Source organism: Lonchura striata, chromosome 34 (assembly GCF_050655825.1).
Source record: "Lonchura striata isolate lonStrDom1 chromosome 34, ASM5065582v1, whole genome shotgun sequence".
Taxonomy (NCBI): Eukaryota; Metazoa; Chordata; class Aves; order Passeriformes; family Estrildidae; genus Lonchura; species Lonchura striata.
Window position 1 is genome coordinate 5,464,540 of NC_140736.1, and position 14,788 is coordinate 5,479,327.

The 14,788-nt window shown below is 59.9% G+C and overlaps 2 protein-coding genes across 4 annotated transcripts in view; one reads left to right on the forward strand and one right to left on the reverse strand.

Moving 5' to 3' along the window:
* Positions 1 to 762: 762 nt before the first annotated feature.
* LOC146764423 (uncharacterized) lies at positions 763 to 5,738 on the reverse strand. Its single transcript, XM_085564749.1, has 4 exons — positions 5,595 to 5,738; positions 4,407 to 4,608; positions 3,061 to 3,215; positions 763 to 1,025 (listed from the first exon to the last, which is right to left on the reverse strand). Exons 2-4 carry the CDS (start codon positions 4,591 to 4,593, stop codon positions 930 to 932), a joined length of 438 nt encoding a protein of 145 aa, XP_085420875.1. The 5' UTR covers positions 4,594 to 4,608; positions 5,595 to 5,738; the 3' UTR covers positions 763 to 929.
* A 6,265-nt stretch (positions 5,739 to 12,003) lies between these two features.
* Positions 12,004 to 14,788, forward strand: part of LOC144247696 (uncharacterized) — a 28,562-nt gene continuing 25,777 nt past the window's right edge. For 2 of the 3 annotated variants that reach the window (XM_085564781.1, XM_085564784.1), the window contains exons 1-2: positions 12,007 to 12,279; positions 14,112 to 14,198. In XM_085564781.1, coding sequence (XP_085420907.1) covers positions 12,133 to 12,279; positions 14,112 to 14,198 — 234 coding nt within the window. In that variant the 5' untranslated portion in view covers positions 12,007 to 12,132. Of the gene's footprint in view, positions 12,280 to 14,111; positions 14,199 to 14,788 lie in introns of all 3 variants that reach the window. The other variant, XM_085564782.1, reaches the window with a different exon arrangement.

Consider the following 14,788-nt stretch of genomic DNA (forward strand, 5'->3'; position numbering starts at 1 on the left):
CAGGGGTGGTTTGGGGGTGAACCCCCCCAAAAAAAAATTTGGGGGGTGGTCCTGACCCCCCCCCCGGCACCATTTTGTTGGGGGGGGGGTCCCCTTTATTTTGCCCCTTAGAAAAGCCTAAAATTTTAAATTTACACCCCAAAATTTTAAATGTACACCCAAAATTTTAAATGTACACCCCAAAATTTTAAATTTACACCCAAAAATTTAAATGTACACCCCAGATTTTAAATTTACACCCCAAATTTTAAATGTACACCCCAAAATTTTAAATGTACACCCCAAAATTTTAAATGTACACCCCAAATTTTAAATGTACACCCCAAACTTTGAATTTACACCCCAAATTTTAAATTTACACCCAAAATTTTAAATGTACACTCCAAAAATTTAAATGTACACCCCAAACTTTAAATGTACACCCCAAAATTTTAAATTTACACCCCCAAAAATTGAAATGTACACCCCAAACTTTAAATTTACACCCAACATTTTAAATTTACACCCCAAAAATTTAAATGTACACCCCCTAATTTACACCATTTACAAACCCTTTTTTTTTTTGGGGGGGGTGGTGGGTACCCCCCTTCCCCCCCCTTTCCCCCCCCCCATTTTTAGGGCTCCCATCCCAATTTTGGGGACCCCCCCCCCAATTTTGGGGACCCCCCTAAACCCTCCCCCCCTCCCCAGTGAATAAATTACCCCAAATAAATAAAGCCAAGGGGGGGGTTGGACGCTACCAACTCCACTTTGGGGGGGGGGTTTGTGCTTTGTGCTCCCTTTGAATTGGAGGTTCCCCCGCGCTCCCCGCTGCTCCGTCAGCGTCGCGCGGGTTCCTCCCGCTGTCCTCCAGGTGTTCCAGGTGTTTTCCAGGTGTTTTCCAGCGGTTTTCCAGCGGTTTTCCAGCGGTTTTCCAGCGGTTTCCCAGGTCAGTTCCCGCCCCTGGCCGCCAGGGGCGCTGCGGGCGCGTTGCCGAGCCAGGGCGCCACCCAGCGGAAGAGCGGCCCCCAGAAGAGCCGGCGGCGCTGCGGGACGAGCCCCGTTCCGTCCTTAATTAGCGCCGCTAATTAGCGCCGCCAATTAGCGCCACCCACCCCCCCCAGCCCCCCAAACCCAGCCCTACCGCTGGCGCCCGCAACGGTGCGGCTGCCATGGGGGGAAAAGGGGATTTTGGGGGGGGTTTCGCACCCCAAAAATGGGGGTTCGGCTGAATTTTGGGTGGTTTTGTTAAAAGTTTGGCGGCTCCTCCACTATATTTTTGGGGGTTTTCTTGTGGGTTTTGGGGTTTCCCGATACGTTTTTGGGGGTTCGCCTTTGATTCCAGCCTGTCACACCCACCCCAAATCCAGCCCCGGCAGCGGGAGTGGAGCAGGAATGGGGGGAAAAAAGGGAATTTTGGGGGTGTCCCGCCCCATTTTGGGTGTCCTTGTGGAATTTTTGGGGCTTTTCCCCGAAATTTTGGGGGTTCCCTCGAATTTCAGCCTCTCCCAGCCCACAAAATGAAGTTTTGGGAGTGGGAGTTGGAGGGATGGAGCTGGGATGGGGGAAAAAGGAATTTTGGGGGGAATCCCACCAAAAAAAGTGATATTCAGCCTCATTTGGGGTGTCCTTCTGAAATTTTTGGGGTTCTTTCCTAAATTTTGGGGCGATTCTCCTACATTTTAGGGGTTTTCCTCCAATTCCAGCCTCTCCCACCCCCCAAATTCCAGTCCTGGCAGTGGGAGGTGCAGAGGTGGAGCTAAAACGGGGAAAAAACTGAATTTTGGGGCTTTTCCCCCCAAAAACGTCACCTCAAGGGGTGCGCCCCGCCCAATTTTGGGTGTCCCCACTAAATTTTAGGGCGTCTCCTCCAAATTTTGGGCTGTTCTCCCAAATTCCAGCCCCCCCCCACCCTCCAAAATCCAGCCCCGGGGAGAAGAAATTGGGGGGAAAAAATGAATTTTTGGGGTTTTCCCCTAAAAAAGTAACCCCGGGATGTGTCCTGTGTAATATTGGGGTGTCCCCCCCAATTTTTGGGGTGCTCTCACTGAATTTTGGGGTTTTCCTGTCAATTTTGGGAGGCCCCAACCCAAAAAAAAGCCTGAAAAACATCCAGAGTGACACCACGAATGGGGGGGAGGTGGTGGGAAATTTTGGGAAATTTTCAGTTCCCACCCAAATTTTGGGGTGTCCCCCGTCCAATTTTTGGGGTGCACCCTCCAAATTTTGGGATAACACCAGCAAGGAGCCGAGAGGGACACCAGAAATGGGCGGGGGACAGAATTTTTTGGGGTCCTCCCCCAAATGTCTCACACCCCACCCAAATTTTTGGGGTGCACCCCTCAAAATTTGGGATAATCCCATCGGGTTCCCCTCCAAATTTCCCGTTTCCCACCCGAATTTTGGGTACCCCCTCCAAATTTTTTAGTTCTCCCTCAAATTTTGGGCTGTCACGCCCCAAATTTTTCAATCTCCACCCAAATTTTTGGGTTCCCACCCGAATTTTTGGGGTGCACCCCGCCGGTTTTGGGATAATCCCAGCGGGGAGGAGTTTTGGGGAGTCCCACCCGAATTTTTGGGCTCCCACCCGAATTTTTGGGGTGCACCTCCCCGGTTTTGGGATAATCCCAGCGGGGAGGAGTTTTGGGGAGTCCCACCCGAATTTTTGGGGTGTCACCTCCCCAGTTTTGGGATAATCCCAGCGGGGAGGAGTTTTGGGGAGTCCCACCCGAATTTTTGGGTTCCCACCCGAATTTTTGGGCTCCCACCCGAATTTTTGGGGTGCACCTCCCCAGTTTTGGGATAATCCCAGCCGGGAGGAGTTTTGGGGAGTCCCACCCGAATTTTTGGGTTCCCACCCGAATTTTTGGGGTGCACCTCCCCGGTTTTGGGATAATCCCAGCGGGGAGGAGTTTTGGGGAGTCCCACCCGAATTTTTGGGTTCCCACCCGAATTTTTGGGGTGCACCCCCCCGGTTTTGGGATAATCCCAGCGGGGAGGAGTTTTGGGGAGTCCCACCCGAATTTTTGGGCTCCTACCCGAATTTTTGGGCTCCCACCCGAATTTTTGGGGTGCCCTCACCTGGCGCTCGTGGCTGTGCTGGAAGGCGTCCCCCAGGAGCCGCAGGCGCGCCCCCAAAATCTGCTCGGGGCCGGGGGGGGCGGCGGGGGGCCCGTTGGGGACGGGACCCCCCTCAATTTGGGGGGTCCCCCGGGGCTCCGAGGGGCCGAGATCACCTGGGGGGAGGGGAAAGGGGGGGCAGGGTGAGCCACGCCCCCCCCCCAATATTTTGGGGGGGTCAAGGTGAGCCACGCCCCCCAAAAAATGTGTGGGGAGGGGGTTGGGGGCACCCTAAAAGTGAGGAGCCCACCCCAAAAGGAATTGGGGAGCCCCCCATTAATTGGGACCCCTCCCCATTAATTGGGACCCCTCCCCAAACTGAGAGTGCCTCCCTATAAATTGGGGACCCCCCATAATTGGGACCCCTCCCCCAAAAACTGGGACCCCTCCACAGAAATTGGGGGGGACCCCCCCCCACGGGAATTGGGGACCCCCCTAAATTGGGACTCCTCCCCCAAAAACTGGGACCACCCCCATAAATTGGGGACTCCTCTCCATAAATCAGGACCCCCCCCCATAAATTGGGGACCCCCCCCATAATTTGGGACCCTTCCCCATAAACCAGGACCACCCCTATAATTCGGGACCCCCCCCATAAATTGGGGATCCCTCCATAAATCGGGACCCTCCCCATAAATCACGACCCCCCCCACAAATTGGGGACCCCCCCCATAATTCGGGACCGTTCCCCATAAATCGGGACCCCCCCCAATAAATCAGGACCACCCCCATAATTTGGGACCCCCCCCATAATTTGGGACCACCCCCATAATTTGGGACCCCCCCCATAATTTGGGACACACCCCCATAATTCGGGACCCCCCCCATAATTCGGGACCGCTCCCCATAAATCGGGACCCCCCCCCAATAAATCAGGACCACCCCCATAATTTGGGACACCCCCCCATAACTCGGGACCCCCCCCATAATTTGGGACCTTTCCCTATAAATTGGGACCCCCCCATAATTCGGGACCACCCCCATAATTCGGGACCCCCCCCATAATTCGGAACCGTTCCCCATAAATCGGGACCTCCCCCAATAAATCCGGACCACCCCCATAATTTGGGACTCCCCCCCATAATTCGGGACCACCCCCATAACTCGGGACCACCCCCATAATTTGGGACCCCCCCCCCATAATTTGGGACCTTTCCCCATAAATTGGGACCCCCCCATAATTCGGGACCCCCCCAATAAATCAGGACCACCCCCATAATTCGGGACCCCCCCCCCATAATTCGGGACCGTTCCCCATAAATCGCGCCCACCCCCCCTAAATGGAGACCCCCCCCCCCATCACTCACCGTGCGCTCCCCACCCGTAGATCCCAAAATCCGGGGGGGTCCCGGGGGGGTCCCCGCAGCTGAGGCGCGTGGGGGAGGGGCGGGAGTCGCGCGTGGGGGGTCGCCCCCCGCCCCCCCCGCAGGCGGGGTGCGAGGGGAGGGGGGCTGGGGGCTCCCCGAGGGTCCCTTCCCGCAGCGGTCTGGCCATCGCTCCCGGGGGGCTCTGGGGGTGGGGGGGACACCCCAGTTTTAGTGTGGGGGGGTTGAGAAAATTGGGGGGGGGGTCTTCACACCGCCCCCCCCCCCCAAAAAAACACAGCAGCGCGGCTCGGCCGGCAGGGGGCGCGCTGCGGGCGGCGCTGTTTGTAAACAAACCGGGCTGCGACCCCCGCGTGCCCCCCCAAAATCCACCCCCCAAAATCCACCCCGCACCCCCCCCGGGTCCTCCCCCCACCCAAAAAAACCCCCGGGAGGGTCCCCTCCCCCCCCCCGGCCATGTGCGGTGTCGCTGCCCCCCCCCCCCACGACCCCCCCTCACCTGTCCCCGTGTCCCCCCCCCCCGTGTCCCCTCCCTGTCCCGCTCACCCCCCCCCCCACCCCAAATTTGGGGACCCCTCCTCAATTTTGGGACCCTCCTCTATTTGGGACTCCCCCCCCTCCCCTCCTCCCCAAAATTGGGGATCCCTTTCAATTCGGGGACCCCCCCCTCAATTTGGGGGACCCCCCCTCAATTTGGGGACCCCCTCCATTAAGCACCCCCCCCCCCACTCAATTTTTGGGCACCCCCCCTCTATTCGGGGACCTCAATTTTTGGGACCCCCCCCGAGTAAATTTTGGGGACCCCCCCCCCCCGTGAATTTTGGGGACCCCCCCCCCCCTCCCCTCCGGGCTGCGCCCCCTCCCCTGTCCCGCGTGGGTCCCTCCCCCCCCTTTCCCCTCCCAACCCCAGCGACCCCCCCTCAACCTCAGCACCCCCCCCCAAATTTTTACGCACCCCCCTCAATTTCTGGGGACCCCCCCTCAATTTCACGACCCCCCCCCCTTAATTTCACGACCCCCCCCTCAATTTTTAGATCGCCCCCCCCCCCCAAGTGCCCCCCGCGCGTGTCCCCGCTGTGCCCCCCCCCCCAACCCCCTCCCCCACCCCGGGGGGGTCTCCCCCACCCCTGGGTGACCCCGGGACCCCCCCCGGGACCCCTCCCCACTCACGGAGCCGCATGAACCGCTCGGGACGGGCGCGATCGGCACCGGCGGCACCGGCGGAGCGCCACGCCCACCCGTGACGTCACCGCCTGCCCGTGACGTCACCGCCCCGCCCCGCCCCGGACAAGTTCGGGCTTGTGCGGCCGCCACTTTTTGGGGGGGGGGGGGGGGGGGAGAGGGGGGATCCCCCTCCCCAAATTGTGTCCCGCCCCACTTTGGGAAAATCACGAGGTTTCACCCCCCCCCCCCAACCAAAAAAAATAATTTTAAAAAATTTTGGGGCGCTTCCCCCCCCCAAAAAAATCCCCGAACGGGACACCCCCCACCCCAAAAATAAAATAAAGTGAGACCCCCCCCCCCCCCACTCCTCCCACCCCCAAATTCGGCCAAAGTCCGAAAATTCTCCCCCCCCACCACCCCAAAATTCCGACCGGTCTAAATCGCGCCCCCCCCCCTCCCCTCCCCAAATTGTCACACAGCCCAAAAGTGCGATTCCCCCCCCCCAAAATTAACGACCCCCACCCCAAAATAAATCCCCTCCCGCACCCCAAAAGTGCGACCCCCTCCCCAAAACAACCCCCCCCCCAATTCCAGGGGTGCCGCACGTGGGTTCCCCCCCCCCTCCCCCCCAAAGCCGGGGGGTCCCTCCCCGCCCCCACTCGGGGTTTTCCCGCCCCCTCCCCACTTTTGGGGGGGGGTCCCGGGGCGGCCGCAGCCACTCAGCCGCCGCCCCCCGCCCCCGTTTCCAGGCGAAGCTGCGGCCGCCGCCGCCCCGGTAACAGCGGGAAGGTCCAACCAGGCGCCGCCGCCGCCGCCAGGCCCCGCCCGCGACCCCCGGGACCCCCCAGCACCCCCCCAAAAAACGGGGCTGGGGTCACCCCCTGACCTTTGACCTCTGACCGAGGGGGGCTCCCCCCCCGTCCCGTCCCCCCCCCCCCCGTTCTCCCCCCCCCCTTGGGCGGCGGCGGCGGCCACGCCCCCCCCGGGCCGCGCGCTGCCGCGCCGCGCCGCGATTGGTCGGCGGCGCGCGGGGAGCGGCCAATCGGAGTGCGCGGCGGTTGCTGTCTCCAGCGGAGCGCGGGAGAGAGAGCGCGGGAAAAAGGGGGGGGGGCGGGGACAGGTGAGAGGGGACAGGGACAGGTGAGAGAGTGACAGGTGAGAGGGGACAGGGACAGGGACAGGTGAGAGAGTGACAGGTGAGAGAGGGGACAGGGACAGGTGAGAGGGGACAGGTGAGAGAGGGGACAGGGACAGGTGAGAGAGTGACAGGTGAGAGGGGACAGGGACAGGTGAGAGAGGGGACAGAGACAGGGACAGGTGAGAGTGACAGGTGAGAGGGGACAGGGACAGGGACAGGGACAGGTGAGGGGACAGGGACAGGTGAGAGAGTGACAGGTGAGAGAGGGGACAGGGACAGGTGAGAGGGGACAGGGACAGGTGAGAGAGTGACAGGTGAGAGAGGGGACAGGGACAGGTGAGAGGGGACAGGGACAGGTGAGAGAGTGACAGGTGAGAGAGTGACAGGTGACAGAGGGGACAGGGACAGGTGACAGAGGGGACAGGGACAGGTGAGAGAGTGACAGGTGACAGAGGGGACAGGGACAGGTGACAGAGGGGACAGGGACAGGTGAGGGGACAGGGACAGGTGAGAGAGTGACAGGTGAGAGGGGACAGGGACAGGTGAGAGAGGGGACAGAGACAGGGACAGGTGAGAGTGACAGGTGAGAGGGGACAGGGACAGGGACAGGGACAGGTGAGAGAGTGACAGGTGAGAGAGGGGACAGGGACAGGGACAGGTGAGAGAGTGACAGGTGAGACAGAGTGACAGGTGACAGAGGGGACAGGGACAGGTGAGAGAGTGACAGGTGACAGAGGGGACAGGGACAGGTGACAGAGGGGACAGGGACAGGTGACAGAGGGGACAGGGACAGGTGAGAGAGTGACAGGTGAGAGAGTGACAGGGACAGGTGAGAGGGGGGACAGGGACAGGGGACAGGGGACAGGGACAGGTGAGAGAGTGACAGGTGAGAGAGAGGAGAGGGGACAGGTGAGACAGGTGAGAGGGGACAGGGACAGGTGAGAGCGGGGAGAGGGGACAGGTGAGAGAGTGACAGGGACAGGGGAGAGGTGGGACAGAGGACAGGTGAGACGGGAGAGGGGACAGGGACAGGTGAGACAGGGACAGGTGAGGGATGGGAGAGGGGACAGGTGAGAGAGTGACAGGTGAGAGAGGACATGGACAGGTGGAAGAGGGGACAGGTGAGACAGGGACAGGTGAGGTGACAGGTACAGAGGCACAGGCACAGGTGTGGCCTGGACTCAGCTGTGGGCAGCACCCACAGGTGTTGGTACAGGTGTCGGTACAGGTGCCAATACAGGTGTTGGTACAGGTGTCGGTACAGGTACAGGAACAGGAACGGTATCGATACAATCACACACAGGTACAGGTGTCAGTACAGGTACAGGTACAGGTACCGGTATTGATACAATCACAGACACAGGTACAGGTGTCACTACAGGTACAGGTGTCACTACAGGTACAGGTACCGGTATTGATACAATCACAGACACAGGTACAGGTGTCAGTACAGGTGTCAGTACAGGTATCAGTACAGGTGTTGGTAGAGGTGTCAGTACAGGTACAGGAACAGGAACGGTATCGATACAATCACAGACACAGGTACAGGTGTCACTACAGGTACAGGTACCAGTATTGATACAATCACAGACACAGGTACAGGTGTCAGTACAGGTACAGGTGTCACTACAGGTACCGGTACCGGTATTGATACAATCACAGACACAGGTACAGGTGTCACTACAGGTACAGGTACCGGTATTGATACAATCACAGACACAGGTACAGGTGTCACTACAGGTACAGGTGTCACTACAGGTACAGGTGTCAGTACAGGTACAGGTACCGGTATTGATACAATCACAGACACAGGTACAGATGTCAGTACAGGTGTCAATGCAGGTGTTGGTACAGGTACCGGTATCAATACCGGTACAGGTACAGTTGCACCTACAGGCATCTCTGTAGATCCCCCCCCAGTTCCCCCAGTTCCTCCCAGTTCTGCCTCAGTTTCCCCCATAGATCTTCCCAGTTTCCCCCCCACTCTCCCACCCAGTTAATCCCAGTTCTGCCTCAGTTTCCCCCATAGATCTTCCCAGTTTCCCCCCAGTTTCCCCCCACTCTCCCGCCCAGTTAATCCCAGTTTCCACCCAGTTATTCCGAGTTATTCCAATTTCCCCCCCAGTTATTCCCAGTTTCCCCCCAATTCCCCCCCCCAGTTATTCCCAGTTTCCCCCCCAGTTATTCCCAGTTTCCTGCCCACTTTCCCCCCAGTTCCCTCCCAGTTATTCCCAGTTTCTCCCCCAGTTATTCCCAGTTCCCCCCCAGTTATTCCCAGTTATTCCCAGTTTCTCTCCAAGTTCCCCCCCAGTTATTCCCAAGTTCCCCCCCAGTTATTCCCAGTTATTCCCAATTTCCCCCCCAGTAATTCCCAGTTTCTCTCCAAGTTCCCCCCCAGTTATTCCCAGTTCCTCCCCTGTTTTCCCCCCAGTTATTCCCAAGTTCCCCCCAGTTATTCCCAGTTATTCCCAGTTTCCCCCCCAGTTATTCCCAGTTTCTCTCCAAGTTCCCCCCCAGTTATTCCCAGTTATTCCCAGTTTCCCCCCCAGTTATTCCCAGTTTCTCTCCAAGTTCCCCCCAGTTATTCCCAGTTATTCCCAGTTTCCCCCCCAGTAATTCCCAGTTTCTCTCCAAGTTACCCCCCAGTTATTCCCAGTTTCCCCCCCAGTTATTCCCAGTTTCTCTCCAAGTTCCCCCCCAGTAATTCCCAGTTTCTCTCCAAGTTCCCCCCCAGTTATTCCCAGTTTCCCCCCCAGTAATTCCCAGTTTCTCTCCAAGTTCCCCCCCAGTTATTCCCAGTTATTCCCAGTTTCCCGCCCATTATCCCCCCAGTTCCCCCCCCCAGTTATTCCCAGTTTCCCCCCCAGTTATTCCCAGTTCCTCCCCTGTTTTCCCCCCAGTTATTCCCAAGTTCCCCCCAGTTATTCCCAGTTATTCCCAGTTTCCCCCCCAGTAATTCCCAGTTTCTCTCCAAGTTCCCCCCCAGTTATTCCCAGTTTCTCTCCAAGTTCCCCCCCAGTTATTCCCAGTTCCTCCCCTGTTTTCCCCCCAGTTATTCCCAGTTTCCCCCCAGTTATTCCCAGTTATTCCCAGTTTTCCCCCCAGTTATTCCCAGTCCCCCCCCCAGCCCCGCCTGGCCCCGCCCCCGGCGCCGCGCGCGCCCCGGCTCAGCCAATCAGCGGCCGCGGCCGCGACCAGAGCCTCAGCTGCCATGGAGACAGCCGGGGGGCGGGGCCAGCGAGGCCACGCCCATCGCCTGTCCGGGGTCACGCCCACAGTGGGCGGGGCGAAGGAGAGCCACGCCCACAAAGGAGGGGGGAGAGGCTGGGCCGGGGACACGGGGGGACAGACGGACAGGGGGACAGAGAGGGGACAGAGAGGGGACAGAGGGACAGAGAGGGGACAGAGGGACAGAGGGACAGAGGGACAGACGGACAGAGGGACAGAGGGACAGAGAGGGGACAGAGGGACAGACGGACAGAGGGACAGAGAGGGGACAGAGAGGGGACAGAGGGACAGGGACAGAGGGACAGACGGACAGGGGGACAGAGAGGGGACAGAGGGACAGACGGACAGAGGGACAGAGAGGGGACAGAGGGACAGACGGACAGGGACAGAGGGACAGAGGGACAGAGAGGGGACAGACGGACAGGGGGACAGAGGGACAACGGACAGAGGGACAGAGAGGGGACAGACGGACAGGGGGACAGAGGGACAACGGACAGAGGGACAGACGGACAGGGGGACAGAGGGACAGGGGGACAGAGAGGGGACAGAGGGACAGACGGACAGAGAGGGGACAGACGGACAGGGGGACAGAGAGGGGACAGAGGGACAGACGGACAGACGGACAGAGAGGGGACAGAGGGACAGGGGGACAGAAGGACAGACGGAGAGAGGGACAGACGGACAGAGGGACAGACGGACAGAGGGACATTGAAGGGACACCGAGGGGACACTGCGGGGACAGAGGGACACAGGGACAGGAGGACACGGACACACGGACACAGCGAGGGGACAGGAGGTGACAAGGGGACACAGGGGTGGCACCGCCCGGGGGTGACAAAAGTGCCACCAGCAGGAGGTGACAGCGCTGGGGGTGGCCAAAGGTGACAAGGGGACTCTGGGTGCCACCCCAGAGGCGCCATGGGTGCCACCAACACGGGGTGCCATCCCCAGGAGGTGACAGAGGTGCAAGGGGACTCTGGGTGCCACCCCAGAGGTGCCATGAGTGCCACCAACACGGGGTGCCATCCCCGTGAGGTGACAGAGGTGCCACCAACAGGAGGTGACACCAGTTGGGGGTGGCCAAAGGTGACAAAGGGACACGAGGTGCCACCCCAGAGGCGCCATGGGTGCCACCAACACGGGGTGCCATCCCCGTGAGGTGACAGAGGTGACAAGGGGACACGAGGTGCCACCCCGTGAGGTGACAGAGGTGACAAGGGGACCCTGGGTGCCACCCCAGAGGTGCCATGGGTGCCACCACCCCGCGGTGCCACCCCAGAGGCGCCATGGGTGCCACCAACACGGGGTGCCATCCCCGTGAGGTGACAGAGGTGACAAAGGGACACGAGGTGCCACCCCAGAGGTGCCATGGGTGCCCCCACCCCGCGGTGCCACCCCCAGGAGGTGCCAAAAGTGACCTGGGACGAGGTGGCACCAGTTGGGGGTGGCCAAAGGTGACAAGGGGACCCTGGGTGCCACCCCAGGAGATGACAGAGGTGCCACCCCCAGGAGGTGACAAAGGTGCCACCAACAGGAGGTGACACCAGTTGGGGGTGGCCAAAGGTGACAAAGGGACCCTGGGTGCCACCCCAGAGGTGCCATGGGTGCCACCAACACGGGGTGCCACCCCCAGGAGGTGACAAAGGTGCCACCAGCAGGAGGTGACAGCGCTGGGGGTGGCCAAAGGTGACAGGGGGACACGAGGTGCCACCCCAGAGGTGCCATGGGTGCCCCCACCCCGCGGTGCCACCCCCAGGAGGTGACAAAGGTGCCACCAGCAGGAGGTGACAGCGCTGGGGGTGGCCAAAGGTGACAGGGGGACACGAGGTGCCACCCCAGGAGATGACAGAGGTGCCACCAACACGGGGTGCCACCCCCAGCAGGTGATAAAGGTGCCACCAGCAGGAGGTGACAGCGCTGGGGGTGGCCAAAGGTGACAGGGGGACACGAGGTGCCACCCCCGGGGGGTCACAGCGGTGCCCCAAGGGGACCCGAGGTGCCACCCCAGAGGTGCCATGGGTGCCCCCACCCCGCGGTGCCACCCCCAGGAGGTGCCAAAAGTGACCTGGGACGAGGTGGCACCAGTTGGGGGTGGCCAAAGGTGACAAGGGGACTCTGGGTGCCACCCCAGGAGATGACAGAGGTGCCCCCACCCCGAGGTGCCACCCCAGAGGCGCCATGGGTGCCACCGTCCCCGTTGCCCTTTTAAGCCGCCCCGGTGGGCCCCACCCCGGCGCCATCGCCCCTTTAAGCTCCGCTCCCCCCCCCGCCCGTACCGGAAGCGGAAGTGGCGGCGAACACGTGGGCGGGGCCGGCGCCGCCATGGTGGGTCCGGGGGCACCGGGGGGTCCCGGGAGGGTCCCGGAGGGTCCCGGGGGGCGATGCGGGGCTGGGGGGGGTCCCGGGAGGGTCCCGGAGGGTCCCGGGGGCGATGCGGGGCTGGGGGGGGTCCCGGGAGGGCCTGGCCGGGGATCCCGGGGGTCCCGGGCTCGTTCCGGGGCTCGTACCGGGGGTCCCGGGCTCGTTCCGGGGCTCGTACCGGGGGTCCCGGGGGGTCCTGGGGGGTTTTTGGGGGTGCTGCCCCCGGTCCCGGGGGGTCCCGGGGCTCGTTCCGGGGGTCCCGGGGGGTCCTGGGGTGGTCCCGGGGGATCCCGGGCTCGTTCCGGGGGTCCCGGGCTCGTTCCGGGGGGTCCCGGGCTCGTTCCGGGGGTCCTGGGGGGGTCCCGGGGGGTCCCAGGCTCGTTCCGGGGATCCCGGGCTCGTTCCGGGGGTCCTGGTCTCGTTCCGGGGGTCCCGGGGGGTCCCGGGGGGGTCCCAGGCTCGTTCCGGGGGTCCCGGGGCTCGTTCCGGGGGTCCCGGGGGGGTCCCGGGGGGTCCTGGGCTCGTTCCGGGGGTCCCGGGCTCGTTCCGGGGGTCCCAGGCTCGTTCCGGGGGTCCCGGGGCTCGTTCCGGGGGTCCCGGGGGGGTCCCGGGCTCGTTCCGGGGGTCCCGGGGGATCCCGGGCTCGTTCCGGGGGTCCCGGGGGATCCCGGGCTCGTTCCGGGGGTCCCGGGCTCGTTCCGGGGGTCCCGGGGGGGTCCCGGGGGGTCCCAGGCTCGTTCCGGGGGTCCCGGGGCTCGTTCCGGGGGTCCCGGGCTCGTTCCGGGGGTCCCGGGGGATCCCGGGCTCGTTCCGGGGGTCCCGGGCTCGTTCCGGGGGTCCCGGGGGGTTTTTGGGGGTGCTGCCCCCGGTCCCGGTGGGTTTTGGGGCGTTTGGGGTTTGGTGGGATTTTTTTTTTTAGGGTTTTTTTTTTTAGGGTTTTGTTTTGGTTTTCCTCGGATTTTTTTAATTTGGTTTTTTTAGGTTTTGTTTTCGTTTTGTTTTTTGGCTTTTTGGGATATTTGTAGGGTCCCGGTCCCGGGGATTTTTGGGGTTTTTGGTGGTTTTTTAGGGTTTTTTGGGGGGGATTTTTTTGGAAATTTTTTTTTTTTTGAGATTTTTATGGGGATATTTTGGGAGGTTTTTTTTGGGGTTTTTGGTTGTTGATTCTTTTTTGGTGGTTTTTCTTTTTTTTTTGGGGGGGGGGATTTTTAGTGGGTTTTTTAGGGGTTTTTTTGGGGGGGTTTTTTGGAGATTTTTTTTTGCTTTTTTTTTTTTTGAGATTTTTTGGGGGGATTTTTTTGGGAGGTTTTTTTTGGGGTTTTTGGTTGTTGATTCTTTTTTGGTGGTTTTTCTTGTTTTTTTGGGGGGGGATTTTTAGTGGGGTTTTTTGGGGGGGGTTTTTGGAGATTTTTTTTTGCTTGTTTTTTTTTTTTGAGTTTTTTTGAGGATTTTTTTGGGAGGTTTTTTTTGGGGTTTTTGGTTGTTGATTCTTTTTTGGTGGTTTTTCTTGTTTTTTTGGGGGAGATTTTTAGTGGGTTTTTTAGGGTTTTTTTGGGGTTTGTTTTTTTTTGACATTTTTTTGGGGATTTTTGGGAGGTTTTTTTTGTTGATTTTTTTTTTTTCGTGGTTTTTCTTGTTTTTTTGGGGGGGATTTTTAGTGGGTTTTTTTGGGATTTTTTTGGGATTTTTAAAAATTTTTTTTGTGTTTTTTTTCTTGTTTTGTTTTTTTTTGTTTTGGTTTTTTTTTAAATTAATTTCTTTGTGTTTTTTGGGATTTTGCTGTGGCTTTTTCCCAGGCGGCGGCGCTGGAGAAGGACGCGGAGCTGGACCGGAGAATCGCCGCCCTGCGCAGGAAGAACGAGGCGCTGGTGCAGCGCTACCAGGTATGGGGGACCCCCAAAAACCCCCCAAAAATCCTCCCCTTGGAACCCCAAAAATTCTCCAGAGATCGCCCCAAAATTCCCCCCAAAATCTCCCCAAAATTCCCCCCGGGACCCCCAAAAATCCCCCCGGGATCCCCAAAAATCCTCCCCAAGATCTCCCCAAAAATCCCCCCCAGGACCCCCAAAAATCCCCCCCAGGACCCCCGAAAATCCTCCAGAGATCGCCCCAAAAATCCCCCCAGGACCCCCAAAAATCCCCCCCGAGATCGCCCCAAAATTCCCCCCAAAATCTCCCCAAAAATCCCCCCGGGACCCCCAAAAATCCCCCCAAAATCTCCCCAAAAATCCCCCCGGGATTCCCAAAAATCCCCCCCAAGATCTCCTCAAAAATCCCCCCGGGACACCCCAAAAATCCTCCCCTTGGAACCCCAAAAATCCCCCCGGGACCCCCCAAAAATCCTCCAGAGATCGCCCCAAAATTCCCCCCAAAATCTCCCCAAAATTCCCCCCGGGATCCCCAAAAACCCCCCGGGACACCCCAAAAATCCTCCCCTTGGAACCCCAAAAAATCCCCCCGGGACCCCCTGAAA

Bases quoted from the DNA above. Each gene is read 5' to 3' on its own strand.
- LOC146764423 (XM_085564749.1), bottom strand. From the start codon at position 4,593: ATGGCCAGACCGCTGCGGGAAGGGACCCTCGGGGAGCCCCCAGCCCCC. The intron at 3,216-4,406 runs GTGAGTGATGGG...CCCTCCCCCCAG, and splicing joins CTACGGGTGGGGAGCGCACG to GTGATCTCGGCCCCTCGGAG. The intron at 1,026-3,060 runs GTGAGGGCACCC...CTCGTCCCGCAG, and splicing joins AGCACAGCCACGAGCGCCAG to CGCCGCCGGCTCTTCTGGGG.